This window comes from Ursus americanus, chromosome 15 (assembly GCF_024610735.1).
Source record: "Ursus americanus isolate L20-20 chromosome 15, mUrsAme1.1.p, whole genome shotgun sequence".
NCBI lineage: Eukaryota > Metazoa > Chordata > Mammalia > Carnivora > Ursidae > Ursus > Ursus americanus.
Genome location: NC_142141.1, coordinates 46,123,402 through 46,139,033, shown reverse-complemented (window position 1 = coordinate 46,139,033; position 15,632 = coordinate 46,123,402). Strand labels below are relative to the sequence as shown.

General features: G+C 34.1%; 1 protein-coding gene across 1 annotated transcript in view; it reads right to left on the bottom strand.

The window, feature by feature from the left end:
- The window catches only part of LOC123785550 (cadherin-10), a 111,938-nt gene that overhangs the window by 23,366 nt on the left and 72,940 nt on the right, over positions 1 to 15,632 (bottom strand). The window contains exons 5-6 of the mRNA XM_045787411.2: positions 3,094 to 3,281; positions 1,080 to 1,333 (exon numbers count right to left, since the gene is read on the bottom strand). Coding sequence (XP_045643367.1) covers positions 1,080 to 1,333; positions 3,094 to 3,281 — 442 coding nt within the window. The remainder of the gene's footprint in view (positions 1 to 1,079; positions 1,334 to 3,093; positions 3,282 to 15,632) is intronic.

Below are 15,632 nucleotides of genomic sequence, written 5' to 3'. Positions count from 1 at the left end.
TGTTAACTACACTGGAATTAAAAAAATATAAAAGCAAAACAAAAAATAGATAAAATTATACAAATCAAATACTAATTTTAATATATATAAAATATGACTTCACTTGGAGATGTGGTAGACCTATAGCATTTTTAACTTTAACTTGAGTTAGAGTCACATGGCATACAAAATTAGAGATTCTCTACATTCTGCTGTTGTGTTCTTAGGAATCAGAGAAGAGTGTGCTCAGAAATTGTTAACCATCATTTAAACTCTTACTTGACTGGTCCCTGTGGAGCAAGGAGGAAAGAAAATTAACTTGTTGAGAATAGGGAAGCGAATGAAATCCAAAACACATGATGTACTAACAATTTAAAATAACAGTCATTTTGATGGTCAATGTTATATATAGATATCTGTATTTCTTTAAAATGATACAACAAATGTCAATAAAAGCTTTTGAGTCTTTCTCATTTGTATGTTATTCACATCCCATATATTTTTAGGCTGCCGTAAGAAAGCAAAGCGATAAAAAAAAAATTTGAAATTACTGTGATCTTTCTGGAATGCTCTAATATTTTTTTAAATATTTTTTGAAACAGCCAAAACAAAAACAAACAAAAATCCTCCCTTCTTTGATGGTAGGAGAATAGGGGAGTTTCTAATATGTAATATAACTGCATCGTAACATTGCTGTAATTATATTCTTTTAACTGTTACAACTCTCAACTTCACATATCATTTAATAACTGAAAGCACAAATAAAGTGATTTGGTTAATTGCAAATGCACAGCTGACACAGTGCCCTTTATCTGTACCCAGGTCAGAACAACAAATACCTTAAAGGGACGGACAGATGATACAAGCTAGGTGCTAGGCTAAAAGGCATGATTTGAACTAGACCAAATGATGAGGTTGTGTATGTCTTGCCCCAAGACATTCAGAGACAATTTACTATAAACACCTGTGCTCCTCAAATTTATATACCACTTATGGAGAGACTCATATATTGCAATGCATTAAATGTTATAAATAGAATTTCATGATCTCTATATTTATTTTAATTCTCATTCTTTCATATGAAACATAGGCATACTTACCTAATGGGGCTAGAAGTAGAATCTGGGTCCCTTGCCATTACAGTACCAATGATCGTCCCCACTTCAATATCTTCATGAACTTCAAACAGATAGGAGGATCTGCTAAAAACTGGAGGTTCATCCACATCTTCTACGGAGATTTTTACAATTGTTGTATCTTTAAATGGACCCAGGTAATAAAAACGTGGATCCACATGGGTATTTTCTGCTTCAACCTTCAGAGTGTAAAGTCTTCGGCTCTCATAGTCAAGTGGCTGTATAAATAAATAAATCATCAAATTAGAGTGAGGGAAATTGGATTCTATGTTCCTTTCAAGTCACAGTGTGATTTTTATTTTTTTTTATTTTTTTTTTTAAAAGATTTTATTTATTTATTTAACAGAGAGACAGCCAGTGAGAGAGGGAACACAGCAGGGGGAGTGGGAGAGGAAGAAGCAGGCTCATAGCGGAGGAGCCCGATGTGGGACTCGATCCCGGTACGCCGGAATCACGCCCTGAGCCGAAGGCAGACGCTTTAACGACTGCGCTACCCAGGCGCCCCCACAGTGTGATTTTTAAAGCCTGGTTGAGTTCTGTCAGGTTGTTCATTAAGTGTAAATAATTAAAAGTAATAAAAAATAGTAATATAACCTTTGCATATCGGACAGGGTTCAATTTTTAGTTTTTATGTATTCGTTGTGCAATACTTCAGAACATCGGAAAATTAGATTTTAAATCTTGGACAAATTGGAAAGGATGTTAAAACCTATCTCATTATGTGGTGACTCGTTACAAAAAATGGGCTCGGAGACTGTGTGTTTACGTGTGCATGTGTGTGGGCTGAGGTGTTGGCTACTGCTTAATGTATGTAAGCAAAAAATTCAGTTATCTTTTTACATTTATGTTGTGATGATTTCCATTCAGTTTAATGGCACGGTACTACCTGAACTATAAAATTTTGAAGACTTATATAAAGCTTTCAACAGTTGTACGAAACGCTGAAGATAAGGAAAAAACCTGGAGTAAAGAGAATAGAGAAAAACTTTGATAGCAACTTAGTAATTAGGTTACATTATGAAAAAAAAAAACCAGAACTTAAATATCGATGTAGTGTAACTGTCACAAGTATAAAATCAAGCTCCTCCCCTCTCACCCCTCTAAAAGGTATGTTTTGTTAACAGGAAAAAGACACTGTGGATTCAAATTCCTTCAACCTTCCCTTTTTTTTTTTTTAATCTGATAAGCAGTAGATTCTATTTGCATTACTATTACTTTCCAGGCATGAAAAAACAACAAAGAAGCTGCTTCGTCCTTCACTGGTCACAGTCCATTTCAAACCATTTGGTTGTCACCTTGGCCTTTGCAACAGAACCTCTGGATAGTTTTGTGATTACTCAGTGTTTCAGTGGTTACTTCAGGCAATAGACTTTTTAGCACATTTCATTAGGATCTAACTTTTACGGGGCCTTAATTTTTTCTTAAAATGGTGGTACTGACTCTACAATAAAAAAACTAGTTACCTTTAAACTGTATCACTGAGCATATGTTAGAAAAGTTTAATTTATGTAGCAGAAGGGAAAATGTGAACAATTAAATTACCTTCCAAAATACGCTGTCTCTTTTTATTAGCAACGTTAATTATTGCTTCCTACATCTGGATAGATGGCATGCTACATTTTATGCCTCCCACTGTGATGATATATTGCCATTATTAGCTATTAACTGTTTTTTCTTAAGAAAACAATGTTATAATGGGGGGGCTTTTATTCACGTGCCTCAGAAATAGAGTCACACATCTATTAATTTGCCTTTTAAATTTTGTAAGAACTAAGGTTTCATGTCTCAATCAACAAAAGCATTTGGCCAAAATGTTCAAGGAGATCTTTGGCTTTATGTTGCTTGTACATGCGCACAATAAAAATCACGTTTGGACTGATAGCGACATCTCCTAACGGATAATGCGCGAGGGGATAGCACATAATGAAATCTTTATTTGCTAAATGGGCAGGTGCTTATTTATACTGATGGTGTGCACCTTTTTCACAGTTATGATGCCTTCCTGTGTGTCCTTCTCGGTGATGATGTCAAACATATCAGTCCCATCACCATCGATAATTCGGTATTCTACTTCTGCATTTTTCCCCGTATCAGCATCCGTTGCTTTTACGCTCCCAATGGCTGTGCCAACTGGGGAAGACTCGAGAACTCGAAGGTGGATGGTGTCTGCAAAACATATAGAAAAGGGAGAGAAAGGGAGAGAGGGAGAGAAAGAGAGATTCCTCAATAGAATATTCAAAGGTAAATTGCATATGAGAAAACATTATAAATCTTAAGCTCTACATCAATGTTGACTGATTAATGAGTTGAATACACATGGTATGGATAACACTAAATTAAGGTCTAAGAATGGAAAAAGTGAAATTTGGGAGGCTTGAGTCTGCATATTACAAATAGTGAGTACCAATCTCTAAGAGCGTTAAGAACTCTGGTTTAAAAATGAGCACATTGTCTTTTTTTGCATTTGCACAAATAACTAGAGATGAGCTTTGAGTGCAGAGAGGTACCTGTGTGTGCTTATACAATCACCACAAATCCCAGAACATACAGTAAATATTTATATTTAATTATTTTCTCTTTGTTGTACTTAGTTATTAACTACTCTTAGGTTAGTTGAGCTGAAGGACAGAACATTACAAAATTCCATAAAATCAGCTGTCGTGAGGAGGAATCCTATTCCTATTTGTGACAGGAGCAACAAAGGATAGTCTGTGGGAGAAACACAAAGAGGCCCTTCACAGTGTCACTGTGAAAACACTCAATCCTGACAAACTCCTCTCTATTCCACAGCAAAACAAGAATTTAGCTAAGTCCCTAGTGCACCTAGATGTGCCTCCAGTGGGAACAACCTCTACTGCCAATGAGATTTATGTTCTAGGTCCTGATCATAAACTATGTTTTACTGACAGATTAATCGACCTGAAGCACACTTCTGATTATAGCACCTACATGCTCATAAGCCCTAAGTAATTCTCCTTAATATACACAATGAAGTCTAGACCTCTTAGCTAGTCATGTTCTTGCCTGAGTATATCTTTCCCAGTGTATTTTCCTTTAGTCATTTCTACGAAAGATTTGCACCAAACTGGACTTTTCCAAAGTTTTCTTGTCAAAATTCAATTTCCTAAATCTGTATGTTTCTCACATGCTCTTTCTCTCCACATAAAATCCTTCCCCCACTATCCTCTTGTAATCACAATGCAATTTACCAAACCTGAGAAATGGCACTGTTACAGTGTTACAGTATGTGTTTAGGGGATGTGCTCCTCAAAATTCATATATTGATGCCTGAACCCCCATTCAGTACCACAGAATGTGACTGCATTAGAAGACAGTGTCTTTAAAGAAGTAATTAAGGTAAAATGGGATCATTAGGTTGAGTTCTAATCCAGTATGGCTGGTGTCCTTAACAAGAATAGAAGATCTGGACACAGGCACAGAATGGAGACCATGTGAAGACACAGGGAGAAGATGGCCATCTAGAAGCCAAGCAGAGGCCTCAGAAGAAATGGACCCTCCTAAACTTGAACCTCAATATTGGACTTTTAGCTTCCAAATCTGTGAGAAAACAAACTTCTGTTGTTTAAGCCACCCAATCTGGGGTACTGTGTTATGGCAGCCCTAACAGCCCAACACAGGCACTCTGTCTGCTTAGTTTGGGAAGTTGTTTCCTAGGAGACATCAGTAAGACTTGGCTTCCACTACACCCCAGTTAGTCTCAGCCTGTTCTTTCTTTGTTTATTTTTACATTTTCCTCTCCATCTATTTTTGGTAGCACAGTATTGAAAGCAACCCTCGACTCATTCCTTGGCTACTGTTCTATTGGCTCTCTACCTTTGCTGTTTCTTCTAGAATCCCGGTCCCTGAATAGTCAGATGGCTCTCACTCACTCCCTTCAGATGACTGCTCAACTGTGACCACCTCAGAAGCTTTCATCAATCACTTTACTGAAAATAGCCTTATTGAAAATACCACTCCCAATCATTCTTCAAAATACTTGCAACAGCTAGTCATTAAATATTTACTTATTTATTTATATGTGCCATGAAGATGTCATGCGAAATAGGGACTTCGTATTTTTCCTCTGTTATTTTCTTATTCTATTTCTTTGAATGCGGTAGCCACCATATACTGATTCGTGTAGTGGATAAATGAGAAACTTTCTAACTTGTCCACCAGCCGCAATACTTAAATAAACCCAATCAAATCTCAGATACTCTCATTATACACTGCAGCCATAGTATCCTTTTGAAAACAATGCTCTTATGGATAATTATTCAGAGATTCAAACTTCTTTGATTGGTCCCCTTATACTTAACACATACATAAGCTGGTCCTCCATAAATTGGCTTCTCTATCTTGTCATCCTTTCTCTTAATTAATACTTTCTACCACACTGGTCGTTTTTAGGTTTAGGTTTTTCCAGTATGCTTTTCTTATTTTGATTTTCCATACAACTCTTTGCCTGTCAACCTCTGACTCTTCCTTTTGATAATATCTACTTCCCTATGCTTCTATGACAAAACATTACCAACTCAACCTATTTACTTACAAGAACTTTCTTTTAAAAATTAAATTTTATAGATGCAGCACCTTGATAAACTGATTTATTATACTGTAGCAGAAATAGCTTTTCTAAAACATAAAAATAATTATCACTGCTCTACTGAAAGCACTTATTACTGATGTTAGGATTTTTTTTAATTTCACCATTAAGTTTATAATGTCTATAAAAGTTGCTTTCTGTTAAAATCTTCAATACCATGATTATCTATTCTCAGATCTAGAGTATATGTGAAATATAGCCATAAAAATGCTTTTTTTCAATTAACGATATTTAACCAGACCAAGAATATGGACTATATGGAATATTTAACAAAATAAAAAAAAATAATATGAGCAATTTGATTGATATATATATGAAATCTCCACAAACCATCTAGACAATACAGATTTTTTTTTAAGCAGGCATGAAGTATTGAATCCCATTTGATCAAGAATTAAATTATTAGACATGTTTGAATAAATTTTAACAAATCAATATCAACTAAATTCTCTGACCATGCTACAATTAAGGCAGAGGTTAATATGAGAAGGTCACACCAAAATAATCATATTCTTGAAAAGTTAAAAGAAAGTTAAAAGTAGTTCCTCTGTAACTGATGGTTCAAATAAGATACAAATATAGAGGCCTAAAAATAATAAAAAAATCAATGAAAAGAAATTAAAACATGGGGCAAAGAAAAATAATTCTACCTAGAGAAGGTAATTTACAACTTTATGTATTTTTATACAAAGAAAAGACAAGCTGAAGCTAATGAGTTAAGTATAAACATAAGAACCTAGAAAAAAAAGACATAATAACCATCAAAGGGAAAGAAGGAAATAATTAAGATAAAAACAGAAAGTAATCAAGGTAAAAACAAATATAGAAACAAGAGAATAAAAATGCTAAAAGTTAGTTTTTTTAAAGGACTCACAAAATAAATATATATGACAAAATGGTTCATGAAAAGGAAAGAAAGGGCAAAATCTACTAAGAATTATTTTAAAGAAATACAACTATAGAAAATGTAGTGATTTAAAAGATTAGAGAGTATTATGAACATTTATATGTCAATAAAATTAACTAGTTAGCTAGACTGGTAAATTCCTAAAAATACTTAAAAATATACCAAAGCTACTAAAGAGGAAATAAAGTATGATTTAAAATATGATTTAATACATGATTAAAGATCATTTAACATATTGATATATGATTTAAAATGATCTACCCTTCTAAATACTAGCAGCTCAAATATTTTTTAAAAGATTTTATTTATTTATTTTTGAGAGAGAGAGAGAGAGAAAGCACATGCACACAAGCAGGGAGGTGGGGGAAGAAGGAGAAGCAGGCTCCCGGCTGAGCAGGGAGACCAATGCAGACCTAGATCCCAGGACCCTGGGATCATGACCTGAGCCAAAGGTAGACGATTAACTGACAAGCCATCCAAGAGCCCTTAGCAGCTCAAATATTTTTAAGGAACATTCATGGAGCAGAAAATTTCTTATTTTCTGTTTTTACATAAAGTCTTCTGGAGAAAAGAAAAATGAGGACTCTTTCTCAGCTCACCAGGCAAGAGTCCAGTGGTTACATAGTGTGGAATAAAATTCAAGATCCATCACGCCTAATTGTGTAACATTTAACAAGTTCATTTTTAATTTTTGATTCACCACCTTTTACATTTAGTTTTTGGGAAATGCTATTTTAATCACTTTACTATTAACTAAATCCAATTTGGATTTCACCAGGTTTTCCATTAAAGCCTTTCCAAAGAGGGGCGCCTGGGTGGCTCAGTCTGTTGAGTGCCTGACTCTTGATTTAGGCTCAGGTCATGATCTCAGGGTCATGAGATCGAGCCCCACATTTGGCTCTACGCTCAGAGTGGAGTCTGCTTGAGATTCTTTCCCTCCCTCTCCCTCTGCCCCCCCAAACCTCTCAAAATAAATAAATAAATAATAAAGCCTTTTCAGAGATCCTACTTTGCATTTGGTTGTTTATGTTTTCTTTATTTTAAATGTTGTCCCTGAAAAGGTCTAGAATTTTATTCCACAAGCATGAAATATAACCCTTATACCCAAACACTGGTCCAAAGTGTTTTCTATAATATAAATTAAATTTTCTTGGAGATTTGCTATTCTAAGTTGGAAGAATGGAAAGGAAAGTAAGATCAGGATTTCCTCAGACAGAAACTGAGATATCAGATTAATGGGATCATAGGAAAACACAAAACTCAACTTGTTACTACTGTCCATCATTTTGAAAATTTGATCATCAATAATATAATAATTCAGTTGATTAAAAACCATTAAATCAGGCTTCTGGCAATGCAAGCTAGATAGTTCAACTTAAAAAAAAAACTATGGATCATAAATTGAGATAGAGATATACCTTTGAAGTTATTAAAAAAGTACAAGCCCCAAACTGACAGAAAATGGGAAGCAACAAAAGTAAATAGAAAACCAAAGTCACCTTTTGGCCTGAGGATATTTGCTATTTCCATAAAATTGATCATTTTTTTATGGCCTCTTGAAGCAAGGAGGACATATATCAACCTCCAAGTCATCCACAGCCCAGTTACACAACTGCAATTCGTCTCCACAATAAAGTACGACTAGTGTTTTGTATGGGAACGAGGTCTAGACACAAACCACCCTTCACAACATTTTACATTCATACTGTGGGCTCAAATGACCCTAAAGAACTCTATTTCCACAGACATAGAGCTTTCACCTCCAGGGGAGAAAGCTGACTGTGGCTTCCAACAACACAATGGTAGAGAGTCTTCAGGCAGTCTACAGTGACTTCAGGGAGATTCTGTGTATGGATAAGCAAACCACTGAAATGATGCCACTGGGTAGGACCCATATGCACTGCCTCTGGCCATACCTTTCTTTTTCAAGTGCTTTTTACAAAAGGGAGAGACATTAAGACAAAAAGATATATTACAGCTCCATGAAAATATAGTTGTAAATACTTGGTTCATAAAGACACAAAGGAAGGAAAATGATGGAGTTACATGCCATGAGATATAGAACAACATATCAAATGTCTCAAATGCCTGCTGAGCTACACACACACACACACACACACATACACACACACACATGCACAAATACATATGGATTACAAACACATACATATGGACATATACATCTGTATGTACTTATATGAATATACATATTCTTAGCAAACAAATAGTTCTTTAATATTTTAATGGAATATTTTATCAACAATCTTTACAAACAAGCTTTTGAAATTTCCTAATGAAAATTAATTCAACCCTGCCAGAGGGTTGAAGGTTTCTTTGCCTTGATTATGACAAGATTACTTGTTCGAATTAACATCGTAAGTTTCCTCTCTTTTTCTTTTTTGTTTCAGAATAATTCTTGAACTACAAAATATTAAGTCATATCTGTATATTAATCAAATTATTTTATTGCTACATGTGAGGGTGAGGACACAGAAATGTGTTAATTTCCAACTTAATCCTGCAAAGGTCCCTCTTTAATTTCCTTCACATATGCAAAAACTTCAGTTAAAAATTCTGAGCCAGTATCTTTTTGGTTATCCACAACAATCCTCAGCTTATACACATACACACATGCACACACACACACACACAAATTATTTCTAGAACTTTAATTTACAAGTAAATGTAGACCGATAATTTAGCAATCTTTAGTAAGGGAAAGATTTCTAAAATAAGACAAATGATTAACAAAGCATAAAACAAAAGATTGATAAATCAATCTATGCCCTAATTTACAACTTCTATGAATAAAAGACAATATAGAGAAAGTGAAACATGTTTCAAATAGAGAATCATTTCACTTCGACAAACATAGTATCTCTAAAGATCCATAAGAAAAGACAGATAAGCCACCAGAAAAATTTGTCAAGGATATGAACAATGAACAGTTTATAGTAGAGGAAACAAGAAAGACAAACAAAAATATACTGGATTTTAATCAAGCAAATGCAAATTAAGGCCATGATGTGATACCATTTTATACCTACTAAATTGACAAAAATTAAAGCTGACAAAACCAAGTATTAAGAGTATGTGGTATAATGGGAACTATTATGCAGAGCCGATGGGTGTTAAATTTGGCACAATAACTTTGGGAAATGTATTAATTAGCTAGGGCTGCTTTAACAAAGTACAAAAAACTCAGTGGCTTAAAACAATAGTAATTTGTCTTACAGTTCTGGAGCCTAGAAATCTGAGATCTAGGTATCTGCCAGGGCCATGCTTTCCATCATAGCTATAGGGAAGAATCCTTCTTTCCATCTTCTAGCTTCTGGTGTTTGCCAATAATCCTTGGTGTTCATTGACTTATAAGTACATCAGTCCAGTTACATGGCCATCTTCTTCTTGTGTGTTCATACTGTCTTTCCTCTGTGAATGTCTCTAAGTCCAAACTGCCCCTTTTTATAAGGACACCAGTCATATTGGATTAAAGCCCTAACTCTAAAGACCTCCTTTTAAATTGATTACCTCTGTGAAGGCCCTATTTTTATATAAGGGCACATTCTGACAATACTGAGGTTTAACACTTAAAAATATACTTCTTAGGGGCACCTGGGTGGCATAGTTGGTGGAGTGTCTGACTCTTGGTTTCAGCTCAGGTCATGATCTCAGGTCATGAGATCCTGCCCTGTGTCCTATCAGGGTCCACACTCAGCAGGGAGTCTGCTTGAGATTCTCTCTCTCTCCCTCTCCTTCTCTCCCTCCCCCACTCAAGGTCTATCTCTCTCTCTTTCTAAAATAAATAAACAAATCTTAAAAAAAAGGAAAGGATATTTTTTAGGGGACACAATTCCACTCATAACAGGAAACAATATGGGATCATATAATGTGAAGTTAAGTAGTAGCATAAACAAAATCCAGCAGTGCATATGAGAATATTTACAGAAATGCCATAAGGAATTACTATTTGTAAAATGAAAAAAAAAAAAAAAAAAGGGAAGAGAACCCAAATGTCAGACAGCATGAGAATAGGTAAATAAACTTTTTTTTACATAACATGTGTTCTTACATAATTCAAAAGTGAAAACTGTGAGCTATAGTTATGTGCAAAAAATATGGATGAATCTTAGATACATAATAATAAGTGGAAATAGTCATGTATCCGAAAATTATATACAGTGTGATATGATTTTCATAAACCATAAACAATAAGAAAACAATATGTTTTTAGTGATACATAAATGCTATACGTATACTTATAAATAATCTCTCTCTCTATAAGTATATATATCAAATAACATTAAATTTGAGGAGTATACATGTTAATGCAATCTGTTTTTAAAGTCTTCATAATGATTTAAAGTGGTACTACTTATATTCTCTTGTAGTTATTATACACTATGTGAAAATTTAAAGCAAACAAGCAAACCCATATACACTACAAATAATTGTCAAGTCAAGCATCACTTGATAGTGTTAGTAGTGTTCCTAGCACTTGACAGATGCAGACATCTTCTATTTAGGATTCAACAATAAGCCTCACAAATTTCAAATATATATTCCAGGTTTATGTATTACATATTGTGTATATTACATGTTGTTATAATATATTATATAATATTATTTATATCATTATATCATATATTTAAACATATATTTGGGAATTATATATTATCTATATAATTATATCATATATTATAAATATTAATTATATATTAAGTTGTATGTTATATGATATTAATATAAATTATAAATATGATAATGCATAGTAACAATACTATATATATATATATATATAACAACACAAAGAAACATGAGTATACAGGAAAACAAAAGCAAAGCACTAAAAAGCAACAACAACAAAAAATTCCAAAAGCAAAAAAATGAAACAAATAAAATCCTGTAGCTAGATCAGATCAAGAAAACAATCTGGAGTCATCACATAAAAAACATTTTAAAATATATTGTGTGCCTTAAGAAGTAAAAGCGGTCATAAAAATCTCACCAGAGAATAACTATAAAAAGTGGCTGGGCTTTTTTGATACCAAGCCAAATACAATAAATAGATATTTACAATATAAGAGTTGAAGTTGAAAAATAACGGATGGGCTAAACTGGAGATTATGATCATCCAAGGAGGGAGTTTGTGAGCTAGAGGATAAGTGGAAGGAGGTACACTCAATTGAAAATTAATAGGTAACTGTGAGGGGGGAAAAAGACATGGATTAAAATGTCGATGGACCTTTCAAGGTAACCCCTGATGCTAGAAAAATATTGAGTAATGTCATCAAAATTTGATGATAAAATTATTTTGGACCTCGACAGCATATTAATCAAGTGTGATAACCAGATAAAGATAGTTTTGGACTCAGCAAATTTCCCTGCCTTTGGGCCTTTTTAAAGAACCGAAGGAAGAATGTATTCCAGGAAAATAAGGACTAAATTGAGATATGGAAATACATGAGATCTAGACGGCTTTGTATCCAAATGACAGAAGTGAAGAAAGTCTGGGATGGCAGGATTTCCTGAGCTATAGAGATTAGCCAGCCATGTTGGAATGGGAATACTGAGGGCTCTAGGTGTGCAACTTAAATGCTGGCAAAATGCAGCTAAATGCTATAGGGCTGCTCACTGACAAATTCTGAGCAGCTGTCCACACAGCACATTAAAATCACAAAGCTGTAATATCTTGGGAAAGTACAACTTTGCTAAAGAGGATCTCTAATATTCAATAGTTGAAATTATTGCATGGGAAATCAAATGTCTGGCTTTGTCTCCGAGACACTTGAGAGCCAGAGCGTGCTCTATCAAACATTTTGGTACAAAAGATCAAAATTTTACATAGTTAATAGTATAGTATTTTGATAAGCTCATTTTGAAAATTGCAGCATTTTTTTAGACAATTAAAAAATCTATCTATCTATCTATCTATCTATCTATCTATCTATCTATATCTAGTGCTTCTATGAAAATGCTGCTGGGACAGAAAAAGAGAGACTGAGAATGGTGAGTATAAAAGAAATTTAATCACATATTATTTAAATTTGCTAAGATAACCAATAGAGAAATAGAGGGAAAAAAAAAAACACTGATATAATTACATCTGGGGGAGAATAGGTTGAAATGTTACTGAGCTCCATTTTCATCAATAGTAAACAAAGTCAAAAGTGATATATAAAAATATTTCATCAAATAATAAGAAGATATTGCTTAAAGAATTGTAGCTTAACCTAGATGAACTAAAAAGTAACAGTTTAAAGTTGTTTTCTGTGAGGATTAGAGCTACAGGTGGGGAAGAATGGAAGAGGCGGCTTATTTTCCTTTTTTTAAAAAAAAATCTATAAACTTAAAAAATACAATAATTTTTTAAAAATTAAATAGAAAATCTTCCTGATATTACGGATTATCAGGTTCTGTCTGTGGTGAAAGTTTTCCATATCATGGATCTTCTTTTAACAGACCGAGAAAGAACAAAAGAACAAAATGTTTTATTGTTTCATTAATTTTACCATCACATAGATTTCACTGAGTATTGTCTCTTGGAATTTGTTCTCCCACTTTTTATTTTTAGCTTGGACATTTTTGAGATTGCTTGTATTTTTAGGCACATGCTTAGATTCTGAAAATCTGTCTGCTTTAAACTTGTCATTATAGTTCTGGTCAAGTATCCAAAATTATTTATCACTTCATTTTATTTTGTGTTTGGTGCAGGGTCTATCTCCACTGCAAAGTTTATTTCCTTTTGAGGAGAGTAGACATTATCTGTGTTAATTTTTAGTACCTTCTGGGACTTAAACGGGAAAGCAATCATGCTCCATTGGTTCATGTTATAATATTATACATATATGTATATCAGTTTTCTTCCACAGTAATTTGTTGGAAGGGACACACACACACTCTCTCACACACATACAGTAGGTGAACTGTGAATGTGTATGTACATATATACACATACATATATTTATTTATCTCTGAAACATCAATAAAACTATTTTCAAGGTGTGTCATCCTTTCCAGAAAAGTCATAAGTGGAAGATTGAGCCCATTCATTGAAATGGTATAGATTTAATTCTCTGTTAAGTAATTCAATTAGCTTTATTATAGAGATACATATGTTGTACATATACATAAAATACACACATTCATGATTATTTTAATTATATGGCAACTTAAGTAATTAATTTGTTTAAGAACTATTTATTCAGTGCCCAACATATATAATTTAATAATGCTTTCTCTGGAATTATGTTTATGTTATAAACCTATTTAGGGAGATTTATTGGGTCTATTTCAAAGTTAACAGACTGCATTTCTGTATTTTAAATGTATGAAAGAGCTATTCATTCACATTTCCTAATTCATGTTCAAAAGAGTAGTCTATTGATCGCAAGTATCCTAGTTTGTCAAACAAACTGAAATTACTTTCACTAAGAGCCTGCAAGGGTGTTTACCATGTAAGGGGAGCCGCAGGAGGGGCATCAGAAAGGAGACAGATTGTTATGCATAAGGTGAAAAGCAAAGTAGCTCCTGTCACCCATCTTACGTTTCATTTTTCCTTAAAGACATCTATTTGCATGCTCCTTATTTTTTATCTTACAGTTGATGGAGCTTTAATTATGTGGTATGCTTTCCCATCAATTCCAATTTATAGTTGTTTTAAACTCATTCCCATGTGTCAGATTGAATCATTTGCTTCTCTTTTAATGTTTAGAGCAGATAAATGCTTCTTCCTGGTGAGTATGTTCTTAGTTTGGTTACCGACGTAAGCACAAAGGCAGGAATGCAAGGAGGAACTGCCATTTCTGTATCACATATGGAAAGTTGCATTTAGAAGTACAGATCCAAAAGGTAATATCGCAAAGATGTCCCAAGGACCGGGCAAAAATACACGGTAAGTGCTCTTTGAGACCATTACTGACAACCTCACACGACACTTCAATACTGAAGATTTCGAACCATTTTGATGTATTTCTGGTTTTCTAGGATTCAAGACCAAACATTTCAGGTCCCTTATTTTACCAAAATTTGGATCAATAGGACCTTTCTTTGCACTTGAATATTAAAAACACTGCAGATTTGTGTACAGAATTAGAAATGATTGAAGGCTCGATGTAAAAAACTTTGGAGGAAAGACAAAAGATAGGCAAAGTAAGAGCTGTGACAAGGTGACATCCTCAGAAACCACAAAAGAGGTGCCAGGAAACAACAGGGAGGGCAACAAGGGCAAACTGCGGTTTTGAGCTTGACAACAAATAGCTGCTGTTTTGTTTTGTTGATAAAAAACAATAAGGTGCAAAGAGATATAATTTGTCTTTTTCCTTTGTCCCCTGCCCTTGTTTCTATTCACATTTACATAAGAACGCTCTACAATTCCAGCATTGTGATAACAAAAAAGCACCACATATATGAATCAACAAAATAATTTAACATTAGTTTAATTTTTTTATTTGCTTTGTGTGTAATCTTATTGTAACATCTCTATGCTGCATAATAATCTCAAACAATACTTGCTTTAAGAAAAACTACACAATTATGCACGTTTATAAACCATTCCATTGTATAATGTTTAAAAGATGTTTTTTAATGAGCTTACCAGGAAGAAATTAAAAACAAGATAAAGCTCCTTGGAGGAAACTGCACAGTAGTTAAGGAAATTATGCAATGCTAAATGGGCATTTAGGAGGAAGGAGAGGAGAGCTGAAAGTCACACCAGAGACTGACAAAGGAATGAGGCTTTGCAACTGAAGACTCTCACCAGAGGAAAGACAGAAACCTAAATCTGTGAGCACTGGAGTTGTGATCAGCAACTTCGCTTTGGGCATTGAAGTTAAATTAGAGCAAAACGAGATGCTGCATGATGTCTTAGTTCTCTGTTCATTGAGGAAAGCAACAGGACAAAGCTTTTAGACAGGCTACCATTGATCCCCAGAGGGTAGGAAATCCATCTTGATACGTACCTTGGAAATTGTCCCCAAGGTAATTGGCATCCATAGACGCCCACAAT